At 39.2% G+C, this 13,346-nt stretch overlaps 2 protein-coding genes across 3 annotated transcripts in view; both read right to left on the reverse strand.

Moving 5' to 3' along the window:
* Positions 1–1,209, reverse strand: part of LOC308701275 (E3 ubiquitin-protein ligase TRIM39-like) — a gene marked incomplete at both ends in the record, with an annotated part of 29,560 nt that extends 28,351 nt beyond the window's left edge. The window contains one exon of the mRNA XM_081383471.1: positions 808–1,209. Coding sequence (XP_081239597.1) covers positions 808–1,209 — 402 coding nt within the window. The remainder of the gene's footprint in view (positions 1–807) is intronic.
* An 11,134-nt stretch (positions 1,210–12,343) lies between these two features.
* Positions 12,344–13,346, reverse strand: part of LOC308701221 (F-box/LRR-repeat protein 12) — an 11,640-nt gene continuing 10,637 nt past the window's right edge. For both annotated transcript variants that reach the window (XM_081383406.1, XM_081383407.1), the window contains exon 5: positions 12,344–12,750. In XM_081383406.1, coding sequence (XP_081239532.1) covers positions 12,555–12,750 — 196 coding nt within the window. In that variant the 3' untranslated portion in view covers positions 12,344–12,554. The remainder of the gene's footprint in view (positions 12,751–13,346) is intronic.

A 13,346-nucleotide genomic window follows, 5' to 3' on the forward strand; every position in this document is an offset into this window, starting at 1 on the left:
TTGTCTTAGATCACACCACTTTTGAGTACTGCCTTCCTGCCTGTCTGGTATTGTTCTTGTTTTTGGATTGCTTCTCTGGTTTTGACCCCTGCATGGACTGTTTGTGAGTACGGATTCCCCAATAAATCAACTGCTTTTGGATCTTTAATTCCCTGTGTGTGTGTCGTGACAGTTTGTAAATGACAATGTTATTTATTGAAACAAAAAAAGTTCTCCAATACCAACTGGGCCGGCGTAGTTCCTCAGATCTATGAAACTGCATTTATAATGTAGTTCAGCTGGACTAAACACATCCAGTCCTGATCACTGCAGCTGTTCAATCAGATCAACACTGAATACTGAAGCCTGATTGGTTCACGTCTGTGCGCCTCTACAGACAAACAGCTTTTCAGCCGCCAAAACGGACGGGGGCGACTGCATATTTACGCTTTTCAGAACGATGAGCTTTGTAAAACTCGTTTCAGAAAGGCGAGGCATAGAGGAGCAACAATAAAATTATTAAATATTACAATAATGACTTTTTTTAACCTAAAACCACGTAAGCCTATCGCATTAAACCAAATACACAGAATAATGTTCTTTTCAGAACTGTCACATGACCTTTTTAAAAGAGCAAATTTTAGTGACATTTGTTGCAAAAACCAATCAGGTTTCAGTATTTAGGGAAAAACTAAGTTTTCCTCATACGTCAGTTACTGATGCAATGTTCATGATCTCAGGGAACCGAGGATACGTTAGTAACCGGAACGATCTGTGTTTATGACTGTTATGATACTTTACATGTGAATCAAGAAACATTTGTCTTACCTTATATGATGAAACCACTTCACTGATGGGTCTGACTGTGTGATTGACGTGTTTCTGTGAAGTAAAGCACACTAAACACACAGGCTGCTTGTCCTCCAGACAGAAGAGTTTGAGTTCCTCTCTGTGTAAACTGCAGATCTCCTCAGACCCTGATGAACACCTCTCATTTCTCTCCTTCAAGAATGACTCACACAAGTTTCTTAACACAAGATTAACTGGAGGATCAGATCTTGAGGATCTTCTCCTGCAGACAGGACACTCCCGAGATCCCTTGGTTCTCCAGTACTGTTGAAGACACTCTTTACAGAAACTGTGACTACAGGATAAAAGAACAGGAGCCTTGAAGATTTCACGACACACGGGACAAGAAAGCTCTTCTGCAGAGACATTTAGTGAAGCCATTTTCACTTTTTGAGTTCCAGCAATCTAAACTTTACTTTCACTTTCTGAACGACGGTTTAAAAAACACCATGAGAATCACAAAGATCAGAAGCAAACTTGCTCAGAAAGAAACTTCTCAAATTCCTCTGTAAAGTTTTTTCCTTCATAATCCAATGATCGCTGATTCTTTATTGTTTTTGTCGAGACAAAGTCAGAATGGCAGGAAAGAGAAATAACAAGTCCGCCTCTTCCTGGTTAGTGTTGCAAGAGGGTGAAGCTTCTGATCAAGGTGTGTTGAAACAAGTCAAAGAGTCAACATCAACATCAACATCAACAAGTCAACATCAGTGTCCTGAACAATGATGGTAGCTGAACAAACTCAGGGTTACAGGATGAGTTGACAAAACCAAACCAAACCAAACCAAACCAAACCAATCCAGCCTGGCTTAGTTGGTACCATGATGCTGTTCATCAACATTCTCTTTCAGCTCAGGCTTTGATCCCGAGTTTAGGAGTGACATCAGTAGCGAACAGCCAATCACAGGCTGAGAAAGAGGGAAACTGAGGTTCATTTCTCACGAGAGAAACAACGCGATTCACTACAGAATATTAAGAAATCGAAAAATATAAAGAATTTAAACAAATTTACACAACAAGAAGAAAATAGCTGTCTATGAAAGAGGACAACTAAAAGAAAAAGTCTTGCTATATCAGTGCAAGTAAAAGTTAGTTTATACAGTTGATAAAGGTTGGTGGGCGTGGCTTTGAGTAAGATGGCTGCAACTGTTTCTCTCTGCTCAAAGGCCTGATGAAATCCATTAAAATCATCAAATTGCACTGACATCCAACAAAAGTCAAGACTGTTTGGAGTACAATGGCCAATACTGCAAAAATAGCAGCTGAAATGGCGGAAATTAAAAATTCCCTGAATTTTATGTCAAAGGAAATAAGTGAAGTGGTGGGACAACAAAGAAAACTGACAGGCCTCATGGAGGAGATCAGGCAACTAAAAACTATTATCCAACAGAAGGATGAACGTATTGAGCTCCTGGAACAAAGGGTGGATGACTTGGAACAGTATTCCAGAGCTGATGACCTTGTAATCACCGGCCTAGAGACTAGGCATCAAAGTTATGCCCGGGCTACAGGCCCATCTGGGGACCAACAAGGTGAGGATGCACCATCTGAGGAGCTTGAAACCCTGGAGCAACAAGTGGTGCGCTTCATGAAGAGCAAAACCATTCCTCTGGACAGTCAGCAAATTTCAGCATGTCATATTCTTCCAAGTAAGGACAAAAAAACTAAACCTAAAATCATTGTCAAGTTTGCAAGTAGAAAGTATAAGGTGGAAATCCTGAAGGAAGCTAAGAAACTTAAAGGCACCGGAGTGTATTTAAATGAGCACTTGACAAAGAAAAATGCAGAAATTGCTTGGACCAGTCGTACCCTGAAAAAGGAAAATAAAATTCAATCAACTTGGACCAGGAATGGAAAAGTTTTCATTCGTACGAATGGACCTCCGGAACAAGCCAAGGTGATTATGGTGAGAAAAATGAAGGACCTGGATCTGTACAAATGACAATAGTGAGTGCATCATTCCTTTTTTCTGCTTGATTATTGGATCTCTTATAAGGAACTCATGACTCTCTCATTTAAGACTGAAGCCTTTGCAAGTGTTGATTATATAGAACGTGATACATATGATTTTGAAAATAATGTGGATCCAGAGATTAATTTATTTAATCATATTAGGGACTCATGTCAGTATTACACTGAGGAACAACTTGATGAGGTACAAATTGAACAGGCATTTTCTTTTATTCATTTCAATTGTAGAAGTCTATCAAAACATTTTTCTGAAATCAAACATTTTTTGGAGACATTTAAAGGAAGATTTAAGTTAATTGCTTTATCTGAAACATGGATAAAGAAAGGCAAGGAGGTTGATCTGAAATTAAAGGGCTATGATTTATATGTCACCAACAGAGTCAATAGGACTGGAGGGGGAGTGGCCCTCTATATCTATAATGAATTGAAATGTAGACCAGTTAAATGCATGACAACAGCCATTAATGATTTAATGGAAAGTGTAGCTGTAGAAATAGAAATAGAACAAAATAGGAATATTGTTGTTGCATGTGTATATAGAAAACCAGGATCAAAAGTGGAAACCTTCATGGATAAATTAGAAGAAATGATTCATGGTCTAAATAATAAACGAAATCTCGTAATTTGTGGAGATTATAATATTGATCTTCTAAAGGTAGATTCACATATACAAAACTCAGATTTTTTAGAGATATTATATAAAAATGGGCTGTATCCATTAATAACGAAGCCTAGCAGAATAACCACAACTAGTGCAACTTTAATAGACAATATTTTTACAAATGTTTTGGAGAATCCCATTACTAGTGGGTTGGTAATAAATGATATAAGTGACCATCTGCCTATATTTGCAATATTTGACTACAAATTGTCTAAAAAAACAATATACCAACAAATATACAAAAGAAAAAGGAGTGCTGATCATATTAATAAGTTTAGGAATGATTTATTCAAACAAGAGTGGAAAGAGGTGTACACAGATGATGTAAACAATGCTTATAATTCTTTTCTTAAATGTTATCTTACTCTGTATAATAAGCACTGTCCTGAGATCCTATGCAGATCCAAACAAAGGCAAAATAGTAAACCTTGGATAACAAACGGATTAAAAAATGCCTCTAAAAAGAAAAACAGACTTTATAAGGAGTTTATTAAATCAAGAACAGAGAATGCAGAAAAACGCTATAAGAAATATAAAAATAAGTTGACTAATATATTGAGACAAGCAAAAAAGGACTATTATAATAGAATGTTGCATGAAAATAAAAATAACATAAAGGCTACATGGAATATTCTGAATAATGTAATTGGGAATAAGACTGGACGAACGGAATTACCTAAATATTTTGAAAAGGACAATAGGGTGATTGAAAATAAATATGAAATGGTTCATGAACTAAATCAATTCTTTGTAAATGTAGGACCTAGCTTAGCAAATGAAATACCGATACCTAGTGATCAGCTAGGGGGAGTCTGGAAAAGGGAAAATAGGATTATGCAGTCAATGTATCTAGGTGAGGTGACTGAAAATGAAATATTATCTGTGGTTTATAAGCTAAAAAACAAGACCTCAACGGATAGTGATGGTATTGACATGAAAATAATAAAAAACACAATTGATTGCATTATTAAACCATTATATTATATAATTAATTATTCTTTTACAGAAGGAGTTTTCCCAGATAGTATGAAAACAGCTAAGGTAATACCTTTTTTTAAAGCTGGAGATAAACATATTTTTAATAACTATAGACCAGTATCTCTCCTATCTCAATTTTCCAAAGTGTTTGAAAAACTCTTTGTTAATAAATTAGACAACTTTATTGAAAAACATGAATTATTAAATGAAAATCAGTACGGATTTAGGTCAAATAGGTCTACAAGCTTGGCTATCATGAAAATTATTGAAGATATTACAACCGCAATAGATAGAAATAAATACACAATAGGAGTGTTCATTGATTTAAAGAAGGCATTTGACACTATAGATCATCAAATTCTCATTTCTAAATTATATACTTATGGAATTAGAGGAGTTGCACTGGACTGGTTAACCAGCTATTTACAACAACGACAACAATATGTTGAGTTTGACGGTTATAGGTCAGAATGTATGAATATAGAATGTGGACTACCACAAGGCTCAATTTTAGGACCCAAACTTTTTATTTTATATATAAATGAGATTTGTGAGGTTTCAAACATGTTACACTATGTATTATTTGCAGACGATACAAATTTATACAGTTCAGGAAATGACTTGAAAACCTTAGCTAATAATATTGAAGATGAAATGATTAAACTAAAATTGTGGTTTGATGTAAATAAATTATCTTTAAATTTGAATAAGACAAAGTTTATGATATTTAGCAATAAAAGAAAGGAGGAAGTCAGCTTATCTATAAACAATGTAAACATTGAGAAGGTGTCTGAAATCAGATTTCTAGGAGTCACCTTAGATGAGAAATAGACGTGGAAAAGTCATATATTGCATATAAAAAATAAAATGGGAAAAAGCTTATTTATCTTGAATAAGGTTAAATACAGTTTACCATATAATACAATGAAAATGTTATATTGTTCAATGATTTTGCCTTATTTAAACTATTGTGTAGAAATATGGGGAAATACATATCATAGCAACATTATGCCTTTATTTATTTTACAGAAAAGAGCCATTCGCATTATTTTTAAAGCAGGATATAGAGACCATACAAATCAATTCTTTATTAGGTCAGGATTATTAAAAATTAAAGACATTATAGAATTACAAACTCTATTAGTGATGTTTAAAGCTAGAAGCAAAGCTCTTCCAAATGACTTACAAAAGTTATTTGTTTTTACTTCTGAAGATGAAAATCACAGACGGCCGTATGACTTTAAACATCAAATAGCAAGAACAAATTTGAAACAAATGTGTTTGTCTGTTGCTGGAGTAAAAGCATGGAATTCTTTAAGGAAAGATTTAAAAAGCTGCAAAAATATTTTGGAATTTAAAAGGAGTTATAAAAAGAAACAACTTGAATTATATCAAACTGAATTTTGATTTTGTTTGTATGTGATCATTGTAAAACGTTTAAATAAATATCAAATATGTTGGAGTGTGGGTGATGGTGGAGGGAATAATGCTAATGTTATCTACTATTTATGTTAATACATTTTGGGTGATGCTAATGTCATCTATTATTTATGTTAATAAATTTTGGGTGGTGGTGGAGGGAACAATGCTAATGCCATCTATTTATGTTTATAAAGGGGGCAGATAAATATAAGAATATTATTCTTCCATCTGCTCCTTTCTGATCATGGAAATGTAAAGGAAAAATTCATATGAATTGTGTGTTCCTTGGACAAATAATGCATTTTCATGAAAGGAATAAAAAAAAAAAAGAGAAAGAGAAAGAGAAAGGTATAGAGAGAATTGAACATTTAAGCTCACATGCAGTCATTTTATAGCTTCATCTATTACATAAAAAATATCCAAATCATACTTTTGTTATGATTCGAAATAAGCATTACTAAAAGCCGGACGATTTTGTCTTTAAAAGTAATTTGCTGTGTAGTGATCTTAGAGTAGAAACAAGTGGAGTGACTTTATCACATCCGACAAGCTGACACTGACTATCCTCCTGAACCGGCTCATAGTGCAGGCCCCTGGACTATACCTGTCCTGTTATCTCCTGTTCTGTTCTGTGCCATGTTTTGTAGTCCTTTGTATTTTTTCTTGTTGATTAGTTCATGATTGTTCCCAGGTGTGTCTTGTTCATCAATCTCCCCTTGAGTGTAAATATACCCCAGTGTTTATCATGTTGTTGGTCTTAGGGTTGTTCCATAAAACAAGATTAGAACACAAGCCAGGCTTATTTTGGTTAGTCAGACTTATTGTCGGTTGATTCTGTTTCATAAAGCAAACTTAAAATAGTTCGAACTCAGTTACTCTGGCAACTTCTGCTGGGAAACTAGCCTGGTCCAGGACAGGCTAACTGGCAGGCTAAGCCTCAGCTGTTACACAGATCCTCTAACACAGTTCATCTTTGGGGTCTGAGTCCTTCGTTCTTTTCTCACGTGACAGCCATATTGAATACTTAACCTAGTTAATAATTCACAACCTGCTTACAAACAAGCGCGTAGTTAGTTTTTTTGGATCCACTTGGATGATGCGACCAGCCACAGTACAACGGCATCTCCTACAATAAGGTGGAGAGAGAGTGATAGAGCCAATTCAGTGGATGGGGATTATTAGGAGGCCATGATTGGCAAGGGCCAATGGGTGGAGTGTGGCCAGTGTACCGCTTCAGTACGCAGAGCCATAGGACTATTATTGTGTTCTTGTTGAACAGGCCTGGGGAACCACTGATGACGTCACAGGCTCATATTTGCTTGACCAATCGGCTGAAAGGGGCGTCTCATGACCGCCCACATGTGCAAAATTAATTTTGAAGTCATTTATCCGTTTTTGACCCGTGAACCAAAAAACGAAAAATCAAGCCGAAATCTTTTTTTTTTCTCAGAAAAAAACGAATAAAGGCGCGTTTTCTCGGTTTTGCTCATCTCATTTCAAATTGAAAAACAAACTATCAGAAAGTACACGGACCATTTTCTTTGGTGAATTTCTTAACATATCCTCGGCTCGGATACTTAAAAAAAACATAGCGGCCAGCAGCCAATCAGCTTTCAGTGGCGAATGGCCTACCATTACAAAAATGGATATATTTGTACTTCTCATTAATTTCAAATAAAGTAACGTAATTTAAATAGCTTCTATAAATCTTTATAAACTTTTACAAACTTTAAACTTTGAATTTTTAAAATGTTTTTACCTCATCAGAATTGTACGAAACTTGGTGACTTTCGTGGCACTTGCTCCATGAACACAATCAAATCATGAATATGATTAGAAAAAGCTAAATTATCTTATAAAATAGTCACACCCGTGATCATCACGGTCTAAAATGACCGCCACAGAAAATATGGAAAATACAGAGCAATATTTTGGGGTAAAATGTATAAATCATCCACCATCAGTCTTTGATAATGTCCATATATACACTCACCTAAAGGATTATTAGGAACACCATACTAATACTGTGTTTGACCCCCTTTCGCCTTCAGAACTGCCTTAATGTTTTGTGGCATTGATTCAACAAGGTGCTGAAAGCATTCTTTAGAAATGTTGGCCCATATTGATAGGATAGCATCTTGCAGTTGATGGAGATTTGTGGGATGCACATCCAGGGCACGAAGCTCCCGTTCCACCACATCCCAAAGATGCTCTATTGGGTTGAGATCTGGTGACTGTGGGGGCCATTTTAGTACAGTGAACTCATTGTCATGTTCAAGAAACCAATTTGAAATGATTTGAGCTTTGTGACATGGTGCATTATCCTGCTGGAAGTAGCCATCAGAGGATGGGTACATGGTGGTCATAAAGGGATGGACATGGTCAGAAACAATGCTCAGGTAGGCCGTGGCATTTAAACGATGCCCAATGGCACTAAGGGGCCTAAAGTGTGCCAAGAAAACATCCCCCACACCATTACACCACCACCACCAGCCTGCACAGTGGTAACAAGGCATGATGGATCCATGTTCTCATTCTGTTTACGCCAAATTCTGACTCTACCATCTGAATGTCTCAACAGAAATCGAGACTCATCAGACCAGGCAACATTTTTCCAGTCTTCAACTGTCCAATTTTGGTGAGCTCGTGCAAATTGTAGCCTCTTTTTCCTATTTGTAGTGGAGATGAGTGGTACCCGGTGGGGTCTTCTGCTGTTGTAGCCCATCCGCCTCAAGGTTGTGCATGTTGTGGCTTCACAAATGCTTTGCTGCATACCTCGGTTGTAACGAGTGGTTATTTCAGTCAAAGTTGCTCTTCTATCAGCTTGAATCAGTCGGCCCATTCCCCTCTGACCTCTAGCATCAACAAGGCATTTTCGCCCACAGGACTGCCGCATACTGGATGTTTTTCCCTTTTCACACCATTCTCTGTAAACCCTAGAAATGGTTGTGCGTGAAAATCCCAGTAACTGAGCAGATTGTGAAATACTCAGACCGGCCCGTCTGGCACCAACAACCATGCCACACTCAAAATTGCTTAAATCACCTTTCTTTCCCATTCTGACATTCAGATTGGAGTTCAGGAGATTGTCTTGACCAGGACCACACCCCTAAATGCATTGAAGCAACTGCCATGTGATTGGTTGATTAGATAATTGCATTAATGAGAAATTGAACAGGTGTTCCTAATAATCCTTTAGGTGAGTGTAGATATATATACACTGCTCAAAAAAATAAAGGGAACACTTTTTAATCAGAGAATAGCATCAAGTCAGTTAAACTCCTGGGATATTGATCTGGTCAGTTAAGTAACAGAGGGGGTTGGTAATCAGTTTCAGCTGCTTTAGTGTTAATGAAATTAACAGCAGGTGCACTAGATGGGCAACAGTGAGACAACCCCCAAAACAGGAATGGTTTTACAGGTGGAGGCCACTGACATTTTTTCCCTACTCATCTTTTTGGACTGTTTTTCACCAGTTTTGCATTTGGCTAGGGTCAGTGTCACTACTGGTAGCATGAGGCGATACCTGGACCCTACAGAGGTTGCGCAGGCTGTCCAGCTCCTTCAGGATGGCTCATCAATACGTGCCATTGCCAGAAGGTTTGCTGTGTCTCCCAGCACAGTCTCAAGAGCATGGAGGAGATTCCAGGAAGACAGACAGCTACTCTAGGAGAGCTGGACAGGGCCGTAGAAGGTCCTTAACCCATCAGCAGGACCGGTATCTGCTCCTTTGTGCGAGGAGGAACATGATGAGCACTGCCAGAGCCCTACAAAATGACCTCCAGCAGGCCACTGGTGTGAATGTCTCTGACCAAACAATCAGAAACAGACTTCATGAGGGTGGCCTGAAGGCCCGACGTCCTCTAGTGGGCCCTGTGCTCACTGCCCAGCACCAGGAAGCTCGATTGGCATTTTCCATTGAACACCAGAATTGGCAGGTCCGCCACTGGTGCCCTGTGGTTTTCACAAATGAGAGCAGGCTCGCCCTGAGCACGTGAAAGACAGGAAAGGGTCTGGAGAAGCCGTGGAGAATGTTATGCTGCCTGTAACATCGTTCAGCATGACCGGTTTGGTGGTGGGTCAGTGAGGGTCTGGGGAGGCATATCCATGGAGGGACGCACAGACCTCTGCAGGCTAGACAATGGCACCCTGACTGCCATTAGGTATCGGGATGAAATCTTTGGATCCATTGTCAGACCCTATGTTGGTGCAGTGGGTCCTGGGTTCCTCCTGGTGCACAACAATGCCCGGCCTCATGTGGCGAGAGCATGCAGGCAGTTCCTGGAGGATGAAGGAATGATACCATTGAAGGGCCACCACGCTCACCTGACCTACATCCAGTAGAACACCTCTGGGACATTGTGTTTCAGTCCATCTGACATCACCTGGTTGCACCTCAGACTGTCCAGGAGCTCAGTGATGCGCTGGTCCAGATCTGGGAGGAAATACCCCAGGACACCATCCGTCGTCTCATTGGGAGCATTCCCCGACGTTGTCAGGCATGCATACAAGCACGTGGGGGCCATACAAACTACTGAGTACCATTTTGAGTTGCTGCAATGAAATTTCAGCAAAATTGACAAGCCTGCTGCATCATTTTTTCACTTAGATTTCCGGGGTGTCTTTGAATTCAATCCTCTGTAGGTTGATCATTTTCATTTCCATCAAACAATGTGGCATCCTTTCGTTCATAACACATTACCCAGTCCATATTAGTATAGATATCCAGCATGATATTTTTCCCCATTGAGATCTGATGTGTTTTCAAAGTGTTCCTTTAATTTTTTTGAGCAGTGTATATATATATATATCCAAATGCAAAACCTAATAAAAATAAGTAATTATGAATGAAATACTCAACTTATAAGCAACTAGGGAATCCACAGCCCTACTGTACTGTATAATATCTATATTTAGGACTATACAGACATCTATAGTTAATATTAAACAATATTATTCATCTCCTGCATTGACATTATATGAGAACTGAACTGAGCTGGACGATGACATCACGGTTTACTCCAGAGCGGCTATATATAGATATATATATATATATATATAAAAATGAACTAAATTAATAACTTTTTTACAACAGAAATGAAGCATCAATGAACTTACTGAAGCTGGACTGAGACGCTATTCTCTTCTGGAAACAAACTTTGTTGCATTATTCTCCTGTTATCTCAGTAAAGCTGCTCTGAAACACTCTGTGTGTAAAAAGCGCTGTATAAATAGAGTGTGTGTGTTTGTGTGTGTAACTGAGCATGTGTGAGTGATAGTGTGTGTGAGTGATAGTGAGTGTGTGAGAGCGTGTTTGTGTGTGTAACTGAGCATGTGTGAGTGATAGTGTGTATGTGTGTGTAACTGAGGGCATGTGTGAGAGAGCGTGTTCGTGTGTGTAACTGAGCATGTGTGAGAGATAGTGTGTGAGTGATATTGTGTGTGAGTGATAGTGTGTATGAGTGAGTGTGAGAGAGCGTGTTTGTGTGTGTAACTGAGCATGTGTGAGTGATAGTGTGTGTGATAGTGTGTGTGTGAGTGATAGTGTGTATGTGTGTGTAACTGAGGGCATGTGTGAGTGATAGTGTGTGTGAGTGATAGTGTGTATGTGTGTGTAACTGAGCATGTGTGAGTGATAGTGTGTGAGTGATCGTGTGTGTGTGAGTGTGTAACTGAGGGCATGTGTGAGTGATAGTGTGTGTGAGTGAGCGTGTTCGTGTGTGTAACTGAGCATGTGTGAGTGATAGTGTGTGTGATAGTGTGTGTGTGAGTGATAGTGTGTATGTGTGTGTAACTGAGGGCATGTGTGAGTGATAGTGTGTGTGAGTGAGCGTGTTCGTGTGTGTAACTGAGGGCATGTGTGAGTGAGTGAGCGTGTTCGTGTGTGTAACTGAGCATGTGTGAGTGATAGTGTGTGAGTGATCGTGTGTGTGAGTGTGTAACTGAGGGCATGTGTGAGTGATAGTGTGTGTGATAGTGTGTGTGTGTGTGTGTAACTGAGCATGTGTGAGTGATAGTGTGTGTGATAGTGTGTGTGTGTGTGTAACTGAGCATGTGTGAGTGATAGTGTGTATGTGTGTGTAACTGAGGGCATGTGTGAGTGATAGTGTGTTTGTGTGTGTAACTGAGCATGTGTGAGTGATAGTGTGTGAGTGAGCGTGTGTATGTGTGTGTAACTGAGCATGTGTGATAGTGTGTATGTGTGTGTAACTGACCCTGTGTGAGTGAGTAACTGAGCATGTGTGAGTGATAGTGTGTGTGTGTGTGTGTGTGTTTGTAACTGAGCATGTGTAAGTGTGTTAGTTTGTGAGTGTGTGTGAGTGATTATATGGTAAATGGACTGCATTTATATAGCGCTTTTTAGGTGTCTTGCTCATGGACACCTCGACACTTGGTCAGGTGGAACCGGGGATTGAACCACCAACCTTCCGGTTTATAGACAACCTACATGAACCACTGAGCCACTGCCGCCCCAATTCTATGTATACAGTATATGTATTATATGAACCTGTGCTGTAAAGGCGCTGTATAATGAAGGTGTCCTGATCGAGTGTGAGGCAGGAGAGACGTGAGCGCTCACTGTATTCAGATGCACTTTATTTTACAGTAAAAATCATGTTCTCCGCACTTCTACACAGGGTTGTGTCAACGAGGGTGTGTGTTTTCAGTCTCTTCACAGCAAGTCCTCATGCAAGCGTCAGTCTTTATTGACGGAGCGCGTGCAGCGGGTGAAGTGTGTGACGCACGCGGGGAGCATGGAGCGTAGCGCGCGTCTGAGGCTCGGCGCGGGGTCGTCGTCGCTCGCCGGCGGCCGGTCCGTCTCGTCCGATCTCGCCTCGTCCTCCACAAACTCCACCTCGATGAACTCCAGCACACGCAGACGCGTCAAACACCTGCGCGTCAAACACACACACACACTCAGACAAGCAATGCAGTCTCAAACACAGTCAAAGATGTATTCACACACCTTCAACATTCTCACAGTTTATTCGCTATAGTTTAGAAAATTTTAATAAAATATGAGCAGAACTCAGTTGATATTTGACTGGTTTTGTCCGTCCTTCTGTTAGACTGTCTCACACATGAATTATGTTGAATATCTGTCAGCTGTTAAATTTAACTACACAATTAGATAATACCAGTTTAGCTCAACCAATCACCAAGCAATGCTTCATTGTGTTCAGTCTGTGTGTGAAAAGAGCATTAGCAGTTAAAGAAAACACACTTCAGCAAAACATGATCAGGTCGGAATAATGTTTGGTCCCAAATTTGTATAATTTTTACTGGTTTTATATTATTATCATATTTGGGTATAATGTGTCACAGTTTACTTTATTCTGCTCTCCTCACTTACATAAATTAACTATAGTGTCCTGATCACACACTAGTAAATACATATATATATCTGCTGTCTGAATAATTAGAGGTTTGACTGTACATGTGTGTTCCTGCAGCACCATCATCTGCGTGAGTCTGCATGTGTAGAGAG

Source organism: Scardinius erythrophthalmus, assembly GCF_964197995.2.
Source record: "Scardinius erythrophthalmus genome assembly, chromosome: 13".
NCBI lineage: Eukaryota > Metazoa > Chordata > Actinopteri > Cypriniformes > Leuciscidae > Scardinius > Scardinius erythrophthalmus.